The following is a 12,786-nucleotide window of genomic DNA, read 5'->3' as shown; positions in this document are numbered from 1 at the left end:
AGATCATTAAATCACCACTATGACCACAGTAAACAAAGGACCGAATATGCCTTAACAATGTACATATCAAATTAAAGAACTACAACATAATGAATTCAATATAATGTAAAAAAAAAAGATATTATAGTTACCTACTCAAGATATGAATGTCTTGATCCATGGAGACTCACTTCAGTCCTTCAACTGAAAAACATGGAGACTAGAAATGACAAAATAGGAGCATTACTTATGTGATATGTTTTATCATTTTGCTTACCATTATGTCTCACTACATGCTGATCCTCCCATTTGTCATTCTAAGCGCGTGCGCAGACACACTCTCTGTCTCCCCACACACACTCACACACAAACGCACACACACACACACACACACACACACACACACACACACACACACACACACACACACACACACACACACACACACACACACACACACACACACACACACACACACACACACACACACACACACACACACACACACACACACACACACGGCTTGATGCCAACAGTCAATAACAGATAACCTTACAGTGCTTACACAAAGGAAATATAATACCAAGCAAGATATATCGCACAATTCTGCAAAAGGCACATCATGAAGCAAAACCGTGAGCTTCAGTGTATAACAGTGATTTACAGTACAGTACATTGTACAGTACAGTGATGCTGCATAACATCTTGTACATTGTACAGTACAAGATGTCAGATCAGGAAAGCTTCCTCTGGAAATAGTCCTGTCATGAAAACTAACTTCCCAATCATTTACATATTTGCATCCTAAATGTTTTGTGGATTGCATAGTACAGTCAGTGATTCTCAAACATTTTCAAGTCAAGGACCCTCAAATGTATGTATTTGGTTGTGGGCCCCCATAAGAAAAGATTTGTCAGCATGCATCTGTCAATACTGTCTTTTTTCTTTAAAAAAAAAAGTTTACAGGCTAATGCATCGCGGAACAACACATTGTTGTGACCTTGTAGATCTGGCTAGCTGAAAATGGAATAGGTCTCATTTGTTTAAACTGTTCCTCAAACGATTTACTTTATCAAGAAAATACCCAAATTCGGGTGAGGGTAGGCTAAAGTCAAAATGACATTATCTGTCTGTTTTGCCCACAGCAACACAGTTATGCATTTATATTTTATACCTCTTATTATAAATCAAATATCAATTCTCTGTTCAGTTGTTATGTTTGCCTTTTTCTAGAGTAGGAGAGAGGGAGAGAGACAGAGACAGACAGATAAAATGTGAGAAACTGGATACATGGTCAAGGCCATACAGTAATTCACTAAAAGTATTACTGTTGTAAATCTAAATAACATACAATGTGAATCTATTAATTGTTATCCAGTGGCTTAGGGGCTGAGCCCCCCTAAAGTTCTGGTCCTAGAATTGACCCTGCTGTAGCTCAAACCCCATGGCAAAGTTTGCTGACAGCACCACCATCACTGGCCTGATGACCACAGACAATGATGAGAATGTACAGAGAGGAAGTGACACCATGGTGTCAGGATAACAACCTCCATCAGCAAAACAAAGGAGATGATAGTGGACTAACAGGAGGCTTCACTCTGCTTGCTACCATCTGGCAAACAGTACCAGAACCAACCACCACCTCAGGCACAGCTCCTATCCATGAGCCACAAGAACTCAAGCCACTGTGCAACATAAAAACTTGAAACTTCTTTTCAATGGGGCCTCTGTTTAGCCAGTGAAATACCACATTTTAGTGCTGTGGGTGCCAAGTCTGTTCCAGACCTCTTCTCAACACAGCACTGCCATCTGCTGGTCAAAATGCGCCACAACACTTCAACAATAACCTCCCAATATACAGTATTAGCTACTTTCAACCTGGTGTCCCTATTTTGGGTATTTCATTGTAGGTGATTTTTCACAATTTACATTTATTTTTAAAACATTTTTAATTTATTAAACCATTTATTTTCAAATTTTAGAGAAACAAATGTGCGAAAATTGCAGATCTACAAGTTCACTACGTGTCACATTACAACATAAGTAGGCCTATATATGACTTAAACCCTAGATACTTTGTTGTTCAGAGTCACTTTGCTGTTTCACAGAATGATCACCCCAGAATAGGGACGCTAGGGTTCATAATACTTCATAGTGTTAAATAAAGCATAATAAATGCCCAAATCCAACTCTGCATTGACTGAATACTTGTCCTCCGTGTGTGTGAGTAAATATACAAGGAGTCGGTCTTTGTGATAAGCTACAGTATAGTGCTGCCAGCCATGTCCATTTTCTATCACAAAGGCTAAACGGAAGAGATAGGTTTACAGCTGCATTTTAAAAATCTTTACAGAATATGCCCACTTCAATAGCTGGCCATTAGCTTTCCCACTGAGCAGATACATATCTACAGCACATCCAACATTAAATTGAATGTGTTTTGTCCCTTGCACGTCATTACTTCACAGTGTTGTCATATAGTCATGCTTCATAGAGACCCTGCAAGTTCAAAGTCCACATTAAGGGTCCCTGTTGTGAAACTGCTCTCTCACTGTTGTGAACTTACAACCTTGTCATCTAAACACATTTTGTCTAACCACTTAAGCCCTATTTTATACTTTATCATATGATGGTGCACCAAAAAAATAGCTGATCTACGAATAAGCTCACAACGTGTCGCATCGTGTTGTGAGCTAGTTGATCTATTTTTGGAATTAAAGAAAGAATCACCTATACATGACATGCCCAAAATAGGGACACCAGGTTTGAAAGCGGTTCACATGATTCTTCCGTGTTAAAAGCCTGTCAAAGCAGCACATACAGTATCACACACACACACACACACACACACACACACACACACACACACACACACACACACACACACACACACACACACACACACACACAATCTTGTAAATAAAAGTGTGAGACAGGTACGTTAGGATAGACTGGGACAAGGGAATTTGACCTTTATCCTCCAAGTAATTGAGGGCCATGCAGACAAAGCATGCACACATGCAGACAAGGCATGCTTAATCCAATTCAGTAGCAAGTCCAGAGGTTGGCCTGAAATTGCCTTGGCTACCCCTGAAATCTGAATGAACACAAAGTTCCCATCCCTGAAATGCAATTAAATATTGGCTAATGTTTTAAGATCATGTACAATTAACATGTACATACATGAACATTTACATGTAATTGCTCTGAACAGGATGTTAGATTGCGTTTGCTCTTTTGAGAGCAGAAGTGGTATAGCTCTGTCCACACCAAAGATTTGCAACGCAACTTGTTGCAACTTCAAACCAGTTGCAACAGTCTGCACTGACCAGTTGCAGCCAGGTCAGCACACTTTTGGGGTTCTGTTGCAAGTGGTTACGAGTTGTTGCAAGTTATTGAAAGTTGTAATGAGTTGCGTTGCAAATTATTGTTGTGGGACTGTGCAATATCCTTACGTTGTTGCCTCACACATTTTTAAAGAGGCTGGACGTAGGTCATTCTGCTACAAAGCTCCATTTGATTAGAATAATCTTCCTCTATCTCTTAGACTTAAATCCATTACATCCTTCTGTCGCTTCAGGACTTCCCAATATTCACATCTTGATAAAACTTGTTTATGCTTCTAAATTGACTTACTTGTAGGGATATAAACACTGATGTATTTTTACTGTTTAACAGCTGGCGTGTGGTGGTTGGTGGGGTGGGTGAGCAAGATTTCTGTGTGTGAATGTATACTTGTATTGTATGTATCTATGTCTGTTATTCATGTTTTGATGGGACCCCCTCGGATATAAGATACTGCATCTCAAGGGGCTATCCCTTCAATAAAATCTGTGAAATCTGTGACTGGGCTTAAAGTGTTTGTTGCATCTCAATTATCTTAAACAAACAATGTGTGGTTAGATATGAAACAAGACAATGATACTTTCAACCATCCATGGCTATCCATAAAGGTTGCCATGAACACATCCCCAGACCTTTTTACAGCAGCCACACTGACAGGGTAAACAGGTGTTACTTACCACTAATTAAGGTCCCATTACATTTGTTGCAAAGCCAAAACCAGCACCTTGACTATCTGCTTGACCAAAATGGAATGCAATCTTAACCACTTAAGACCTGAGGCCGCTTCTACTTAATGCCTTCTTAGTAAGTAGTTCTCACACTTTCAAGATTTTTCTAAAATGTAAAAAAATAGCAGATGTACAAGCTCGCAGCGCGGCATGAAGTGACGCGCTGTGAGCATGTATATCCGCTATTTTTGAATAGCCAACGTATAAAATCTAAAATGACGCAGGTGCTTTCCCGGTTGCAATAGGTTAAGCGGCCCCTTTTCCAAAACATAAAAAAAAAAAAAAAAGCTTGTAGGTCAGCAACTTTTTGTAAAAAATGTTTTAAATGTTCTTGCCTATAAATGACATACCCAAAATAGGGACACCCGGTTGAAAGTGGTTATTTAGAATCATTGGTAACACCTGTGTTTATCTTAATATTTTATCAAAGTGGCTGCTGTGAAAAAGGTATATTCAGTGTCATGGAAAATGTTACTTAGATATGAGGAATCTTACCAAACCAGTGAAGAGAGAACAAAGAAATTAGCATTCATGCAATTTCCTAGTAGCAAGGCATGCTGAGACCTCGAAGTTTGGTAATGGCAAACCATTTCCCATCCACCTTTTAGTAAAATACTGCAAAAGAAACAAGGTGATGTAGTGTCATGTTCACTGGAATACAAATCTATTATGAGCAGGCAATCTTTCCAAGACGTACCATGACTGAATCCTGTTTGCAGTCATGTTTAGGCTACATTCTGACTAATAGTAATTTAGTTCATTCCAAATTATTTTCATAGTTCTCCTCCATGCAACATTCAAATCAATCTAACAAAAGCACAAATCGAAATCAACAAACACTTCAAGTCACATAAAACAAAAAGGTGGTGAGCATTTGGGTTTGAAGTGGACCATAACAACAAAGCCATACTTAATAATCTAGTGCTGAGTAAAACAAAGTTCCTTATCATTGAACTTTGGTCTCAACCCTGCTTTAACAGCCAAGCTGGGATCAATCTATTCCCTAACCCTGAGGGGGAGAGAGAGCTGTGATTGGTGGAGAGAGCATCACACCCATGTCCGCATCTCTCTCTCTCTATCTCCACCCATAGATCTCTCTACCCAGTAGTGAGTCCTCTTTTTAAAGTTTGGAACCTAGCCTTCCCTGTTTCACTTAAAGCAGAAACAGGCTCAAGTTGCACTCCACACACACACAGGCACACACACAGACATCATCATCATCATGACCGATCAGGGTGTTTTTGACACCAACGTGGTGACTCTCACCAGGTTCGTGCTGGAGGAGGGCAGGAAGGCACCGGGGGCCACGGGAGAGCTGACCACCCTGCTCAACTCCATCTGCACGGCTGTCAAAGCCATCTCCAGCGCCGTCAGGAAGGCTGGCATCGCCAACCTGTGAGTAGGAAGAGTAATTCATATTATTAGCCTTGGATCAAGACTATCATCATATATGCATTTGATCGATTTTGATATTTGCATATTATCAAAATCGATCAAAAATGCATCTATGATAGTCTTGATCCAAGGTTAAGTAGTAGAGTATGAATGTAGCAGAAGCATAGTTTGAAGTGAGCAGATGTACAAGCTTGTCGTTCTGCTCAACAGCGACGCGTTCTGATCTTGTAGATCGGGGATAGTTTCGTGTGCACTATATACACCGTCGTACGACGACGTATAAAACCCGGCTTTACTACTACCGTGAGGAGGATATGATGGGAAATGAAAGTTGTGTTTACTTTTAGTTCTGACTTGTACTATGTTGGTTTCGGTATTTAAATGGTCATATAGCTGTAGCATGCATTGTGTCAACTGAAAGGCTCAACTTTTATACTTTTGTCGGGCTACGCTATATATACACGTGTCAATTGCAGATAAGAGAACAACACAACAGAAGTTGTAGGAACTTGAAGATCTGTTCTTTTCGGCAAACGACACTGTCGTGCGACAAAGTGTATGGGCGACATCAAGCATTAAACACCTTTGATAGCAGAATGTCAGTCAGTGAGTGAATGGATGAATGATTTAAGAGGAAAACGTGTTTGTTTTGTTTGTTGTAAGTCTCAGTTCAGTTTCTGTTTTGCGCGGCTGCTAGTTAAATTCTTGCTTCTGTAGTTGACTATAAGCTTGTGAAATATTATAGTAGAGTTTTAACTCTGAGGATTGTCCAAAGGTGAACTATGTGTACATGTGTTCAGACTGTAATCATCCAGGAAACAGAACATACTGTTACACTGTTTCCACTCAGGACACGCCCCCCACTCTTCACTCACTATGGAATATGCACACATGTATTACACATGCATTTAAAAGCAAATGTCATTGAATTTAAGGACCTGTATCATGTAAAAGGACAGTGTCTAAAACAGTGGGTCTCAAAGTGGGGTCCGGGGACCCCCAGGGGTCCTTGATGGGGTTTCAGAGGGTCCCCAGCCAAATGTAATAGCCTAATAATATAGCATCAAAATCAGTTTAACCACTTTATACATTGGTTATTTGAAATAGCTGATATGCAAGCTCACAGATCGGCTATTTTTATTTTCCAACAGTCTAGAAAGATTTTTTTAAATATATTTTGAAACATTTTTTAGAACAAAAATCTTTTATGGGGGTGGTTCCTTGGGGTGGTTCCAGGGGGTCCTCAGTAAAATGTGTTAATACAGCATCACAATCATTATAACCACTTTATCATTTATATGTTGGCTATTCAAAAAGAGCTACTATTTTTGAGATTTTTTGAAAAAAATATCGAACTTTTTTAATATATATGTATATATATATTTTTTTTTTACACACAAATCTTCTCTTCTGGGAGTCTGTGGCACGAAACCTTTTCAAATGGAATTCCACTGCCAAATCTATATATCAAATTTGGGGGTCCTTGGCACGAAAAAGTTTGAGAACCACTGCTTTAACATGAAAATATTTGAGAACCAAACATTGTTTCCTAATCCTGAACTCTAATTTGTCCTCTCCTCTGTGGTGGTCAGATATGGCATTGCAGGCAGCACCAACGTGACAGGTGACCAGGTGAAGAAGCTGGACGTGCTGTCCAATGACCTGGTCATCAACATGATCAAGTCCTCCTTCACCTCCTGTGTGCTGGTGTCAGAGGAGGACGAGAACGCCATTATTGTGGAACCAGATAAACGGGTATGTCTGCTAACCAACCCATGATGTGCACACAAGGAAAGAAATTGTTACCGCTGCCCTTTCGGATTATGTGCAACGTGTGCGTGTGTCTGCGTGCGTGCGAATATGCTAATATTACTACTACATCACTACTACTATCACTACTACTGACTTGTGAGGGCCAAATGTCCCCACAAGTATTGTAGAATTTGAGAAGTAGACATTATGAGGACACATTTCGTGGTCCTTCTGATTCATACTTAAGTTGCGTACCGGTGTCAAGCACTGCATATAGCTTGACACCACTCACAACAAGTTGTGAGCTTGTACATCAGCTATTTTCGGCTTTTGGGGTATTGATTCAGGAGTTATCTAGTTCAAAACAGTGGGTCGCGCACATCCACTTTGTTGCTGGTGCTGGACACAAAGTGACAGTTCAAAAGAATAAAAGTCAGCAGAACACGACTGCTACTAAGTATTTAGCTTACTTTAAAACACAGAAAAAAATGACATGGTACAACGTTTTGGCCACAGTTGGCCTTCATCAGGTTATTGATTGATATCCTCACAAGTATAGTAACACAGTAACACTGTGTGTGTGTGTGTGTGTGTGTGTGTGTGTGTGTGTGTGTGTGAGCGTGAGAGCCCTCATGTGGTTCAGTATCATGTTGCTACTGTACTTCCTCAACACAGTGACACAGTGTTATTCTTTCTCTTAACTTCCAGGGCAAATACATTGTGTGTTTCGATCCCCTGGATGGCTCATCAAACATTGACTGTCTTGTATCAATTGGAACAATCTTCGCAATCTACAAAAAGGTTTGTAAGCCACAGTAGTTGAAAGTTTGTGTTATTGCATGAAACAAAACTTTAAAGATTTAGTCAGCTATTGTTCACCATGTTTTACAAATAATCTGTGTAAATTTGACTGAACGTGACCGCAAGTTTAAATAAGAGGTTTTCAACTGGTGGTCCGTGGACCACTGGTGGTCCGTGAAGGTATTTCATGTGGTCCCTGGTCGTCCATTCAGTAATGTATAAACTGAAGATTTTGTTTTTGTTCATCATTGTATGTTGTTTTATTTTGGAGAAACTTAGTAATTTGGTATTTGTGTGATATGAGGACAGTGGAATTAAAAACATTATCAGTGGTCATTGGAGGAGGCTTGTGTTTCAATTCCAAAAGTACCTCAAGCTTTACTATACAGAAGAGGATCAGCTCATTGTCCACAGACTCTTTCAAGAGACATGTATGAAACACAGCCCCTTGTGCAGTTCTGAATGAGTTTTCAGACAGTAAAAGCAAAATGTAATTTACCTTTTGTAACGATGTAGGCTATCTCAGTGAGAGTGGTATTGCCACACTGGCATACCTGAAGAATGCTAGTATTATATAACAGTATTACAGTATGTACAGGGCAAGGTTGGAGCCAGAAAATGACATGAGACTCTGTCCCTGACCACCACCACTATAGCCAAGAAAAGACAGACATGGACCACCTGTAAATCATGCCATGGACCATTAGTGGTCCATGGACCACTACTTGATAAGCAGTGCACTAAATGACCTGGTGACCTAAGATGACGGGTCAATGAAGTCAGTTACTGGGAAGTCTGAGGTCAAGAAAGAAAAGGGAGTTAGAATCTCAAGAAGGGAAAGTGTCGTCATTATTAGGAAATGTGTTTGCTCACTCATAAATGTTTCAAATCAGTATAGTATCAGTTAAAATGAGTTAAATATGGAAGGTTGGCTAAAGTGAGGAATAGATCAGTTTTCCTCTGTGTTTCTCCACAGACATCAGATGACGAACCGTGTGAGAAGGACGCTCTTCAGTCTGGCAGGAACCTCGTGGCCGCCGGCTACGCCTTGTACGGCAGCGCTACCATGATGGTGATCTCCACTGGCCAAGGAGTCAACTGCTTCATGCTGGATCCAGTGAGTCAAAGCATTATGTTAATAGTAGCTGGTATTGAGCCATAGAACGGCATTAGTAAAGGAAAGGCTGTTAAGCCGTTGGGCGCTCTGGAGAAACACAAAATGCTCTCACTATCAAATGGTGAATGTCTTCTGCAGATCCTTACCTTTAAATTCACCAAACCCATTTGGTGAATTAAACCATACTGAGTTTCTTGAAAGGCGCTATATGAATTTAAGTCATTACACTAACAGTGTCTTAGCTGAACCAACGTCAACATTACTTAAGCCACACCAGTCCCATGCCTAATCTTAACCATAACACAGCCTACTAACATGAACCAATTGCAAGCTACGGCTTCTGTATAAGCAACTATGATTGCCTAACTTATTGTAATCTAAATTAAATGTTTTGAATTTGTTTTGCTAATCTACTGTATATCCTCTATTAGTTGTCTTTGTGGTGACCGACAGGTTTCTCATGTGTGTTCTCCAGGCCATTGGTGAGTTCATCCTGGTGGATCGAGATGTTAAGATAAAGCAGAAGGGGAAGATCTACAGTCTGAATGAAGGATATGCACAGCACTTCTATCCAGATGTAACGGAATACCTGCAGAAGAAGAAATTCCCAGAGGTGACTTTATGCATAATAGAATTTAAATCTGGAACTTAAATTAAATATTGCACCCTTCTGTATATAGAAGGCAATATTCAATGGGAGTAGGCTATTGTATAGCCTACTCCCATTTACTTAGTTGACCGAGGTCCCCCAGGGCTCTGTACTTGGTCGGCTCCTTTTTCCCCCGTATACCAAATCTTTTCGCTGAAACTAGCACATTAGACTTGATTTACTGAACTCATATTACAAGAACTCATGGTATGTGAGAGCTAAACTCAAGTTTTTATTATATTTATAACATAAATGGTTCATCCATATTCAATTCAAGCTTTGGGCACGGCTGAACAAGTACATAAGAAATTGACCCTCACAGGCCCATAAAGGGTACATGTTTTAACTCTCAGTTCAATTACCACTCAGGCTTTTTGTTAGAGTTCATATTGTGTGAATATTATGAATTGGTCACAGTGGCTTATAAAGTTCGCTTGACATTGGTGTGTGTTCTTTGCAGGATGGCAGCGCTCCATATGGTGGCAGGTATATTGGTTCCATGGTGGCTGATGTTCACCGTACTTTAGTGTATGGAGGAATCTTCTTATATCCCGCCAACGTCAAGAGTCCTAAGGGCAAGGTGAAGTGCAACAACCTGCATATCATCGCTGTCGGGCAGAAACCTTACAGTATATCTCATCTTTTTATGTTTTTGTTTTCATAAATTAACACCCTATTTTCGACTTTGTCGTATGACAGCAACGCACAAAAGTAGCAAAAAATCTACAAGCTTGCAATGTGGCACGTTGTGAGCTTGAGGATCGTCTATTTTTTACTTTTGAAAATGTTCACCTTTTAATGACGTACCCAAAACAGGACTGCAAGGATTAAAGTGGTTATATCTGTCTTTGGGTTTTATAAATACTAATGAAAGAAATCAACAACAGCTTGTGGCTAAGTAACAACTACCGGTACATTGGATCCATTGGAACACATGTTTTTTTTTTTCATTTCCTGGACAAATTAAAGTAAGACACGACACATGACAAGGTTTCCACCTGACGGCGATGATTTAAAACAAATGAATAGCAACAATCTGTGTCTAGTATCCACTTTGCAGCTATTCTAGCATTTAGCACGTGTTGACTGTTTCCTCTCTGCTTTGCTTTCTTCTTTGTGCGGTCCAGCTAAGGCTGCTGTACGAGTGCAACCCCATGTCCTACATCATCGAGCAGGCCGGAGGCATGGCCACGACGGGAGCCATGAATGTTCTGGATATACAGCCCACCGGCATTCACCAGCGCGTCCCCGTGGTTATGGGTTCCCCGGACGACGTCAAGGAGTACATCAGCATCTTCAAGAAACACAACCCCTGAAGCGTTCACCTCCGTTGGTAGCAGTCGCCACAGCGCTGTTCAGTATAGGCATCTTAAAAAAACACAACACATGACTGAGATAATGATTCAATTTTCATGTTTGAAAAATGATCAGTTGGTGGTTTCAGTTGGTGCTATCTGAACGGGTCAACGAACAACTTAGTGGTTGATGTAAACGCACGTCGTGGACAGGCTGAGTACTGGACAGGGTCGCTCGGACACTCTCTCATCTTCATAACTGCACTGATCAAGAACAGCAAACTGGAATGAAATAATGGGTCTGAAAGCCTGATTTATACTAGTTGTGTGCCGGTGTCTCACACAGAAAATAGCTTGTGAGCTTGTACATGTATATCGGCTAGTTTTGGTGCAAGACACGATACACAACTAAGTATAAATCAGGCAATAGATCATGTTCAGCCTCACACTGTGTCAATGCTAGGTGGCTGTTGCTGTGTGTCTTACTAGTGGAGATTGACTATGATTTTTAAATAAATTAAAACAAAAAAACGGCATCCTTTATATTTGTGTGTGTGGTGTGAGGGACATTAGTGGTTATTTTGAGAATCTGGTTGTGCTGATCAGAGCTATATGCCATGCGAAGCTTGGCCAATCATATCCGGATGTTATGTTTTGTGGCATTCTTCGCTTTGCTGTGATGTCCAGCCACGTGACCATTTTAATATAAGATGTGTTTTGGTAGTGAAGTGAAACAGGGGTTGCTAAAGACTATGGATTCATTCATTCATGCTTGTCATGTGACACTAAGTAGATCTGGAGATGGTAACAAAACATAAACCCTGTATAACAGACCACCCTGCCTTTAAATACATTCTCTAATAGTCTAAATCTAGTATGGGCCCATGTTTGCAGCTACCGGAAAGAACGGAAGCATAAACTGCATGTTACACTTACCAGGCTGCAGCACCCATATCCTGAAATACAGGAACAAAAGGTGAGACAGGGAGACACGGCTTATCTTCACTGAATACCTCGCAGTTACAAGGTGAAAACAGCTATGCTTCTGACTACAGTTCCTGGTGTAAACCACAGCCTCACACTGCCACCTAGTGTCAAAACTGCTCTTTGAAATTAACTGTTTTGTCACATACAAAGTGACAGAAAAGGTCTCTCTCAATGGTGATCACACTTTAGTGGCCAACTGGCCATTACACAAAACCTTACTCCAAGTATGGGATGAAATACTGTACCTATCTGAATGAGAACATATATAAACTGGTTAAAATCTTTATTAAAAAAAAGGCACATGAAGTAAGAAATAAAGTTGAATATTTTGTCAAAAATGTATTGGAAACAATAATAGCTGTACCTGCAGTACAAGGAGCCAGTCCAGTGCATCATGTCTACCTTTTTTATATTTAATAATGTTTTATGAAATATCCATCTGTTGCTCATTGAACACTGCCACTGCCATCATCTGCTCTGTGAAATCAATACACTTTTTGGTTAAATCAGCTATGGCAAAGCAGAATTAGGTTAATGAAATGTATCCCAGTTGAACTGTTTAATGAAGAGCAAGGGCTACCTACCTACCTACCTACCTACCTACCTGCCTGACATACACTTTGATTTGCCTTTGTCATAGAGCTTACGCATCTCTTGTGTAAGGATGTCAATAATTAGTCGATGGTCCAACACTGATATTTGCAAACTACTGGCTGGATTACCATGAAACTAGCTCAG

General features: G+C 40.2%; 1 protein-coding gene across 1 annotated transcript; it reads left to right on the top strand.

The window, feature by feature from the left end:
* Positions 1 to 5,181: 5,181 nt before the first annotated feature.
* LOC311037715 (fructose-1,6-bisphosphatase 1-like) lies at positions 5,182 to 11,585 on the top strand. Its single transcript, XM_084046980.1, has 7 exons — positions 5,182 to 5,447; positions 7,040 to 7,202; positions 7,908 to 8,000; positions 8,977 to 9,117; positions 9,593 to 9,730; positions 10,227 to 10,346; positions 10,894 to 11,585. The coding sequence occupies exons 1-7, from the start codon at positions 5,275 to 5,277 to the stop codon at positions 11,080 to 11,082; spliced, it is 1,017 nt and encodes a 338-aa protein (XP_083903106.1). The 5' UTR covers positions 5,182 to 5,274; the 3' UTR covers positions 11,083 to 11,585.
* The last annotated feature ends 1,201 nt before the right edge of the window (positions 11,586 to 12,786 follow it).

The sequence above is a fragment of the Gymnoscopelus microlampas genome (genome assembly GCF_963454915.1).
Source record: "Gymnoscopelus microlampas genome assembly, chromosome: 21".
Classification (NCBI taxonomy): Eukaryota; Metazoa; Chordata; class Actinopteri; order Myctophiformes; family Myctophidae; genus Gymnoscopelus; species Gymnoscopelus microlampas.
Note: the sequence above shows the minus strand (reverse complement) of the source record. Positions and strands in the feature narration are given on the sequence as shown.

What these genes read in the sequence shown, in the direction of transcription:
- LOC311037715 (XM_084046980.1), top strand. Translation starts at nt 5,275, where the DNA reads ATGACCGATCAGGGTGTTTTTGACACCAACGTGGTGACTCTCACCAGG. An exon ending in TTGTGGAACCAGATAAACGG is followed by an intron (nt 7,203 to 7,907) that starts GTATGTCTGCTA and finishes CTTAACTTCCAG; the next exon opens with GGCAAATACATTGTGTGTTT. An exon ending in TCTTCGCAATCTACAAAAAG is followed by an intron (nt 8,001 to 8,976) that starts GTTTGTAAGCCA and finishes GTTTCTCCACAG; the next exon opens with ACATCAGATGACGAACCGTG.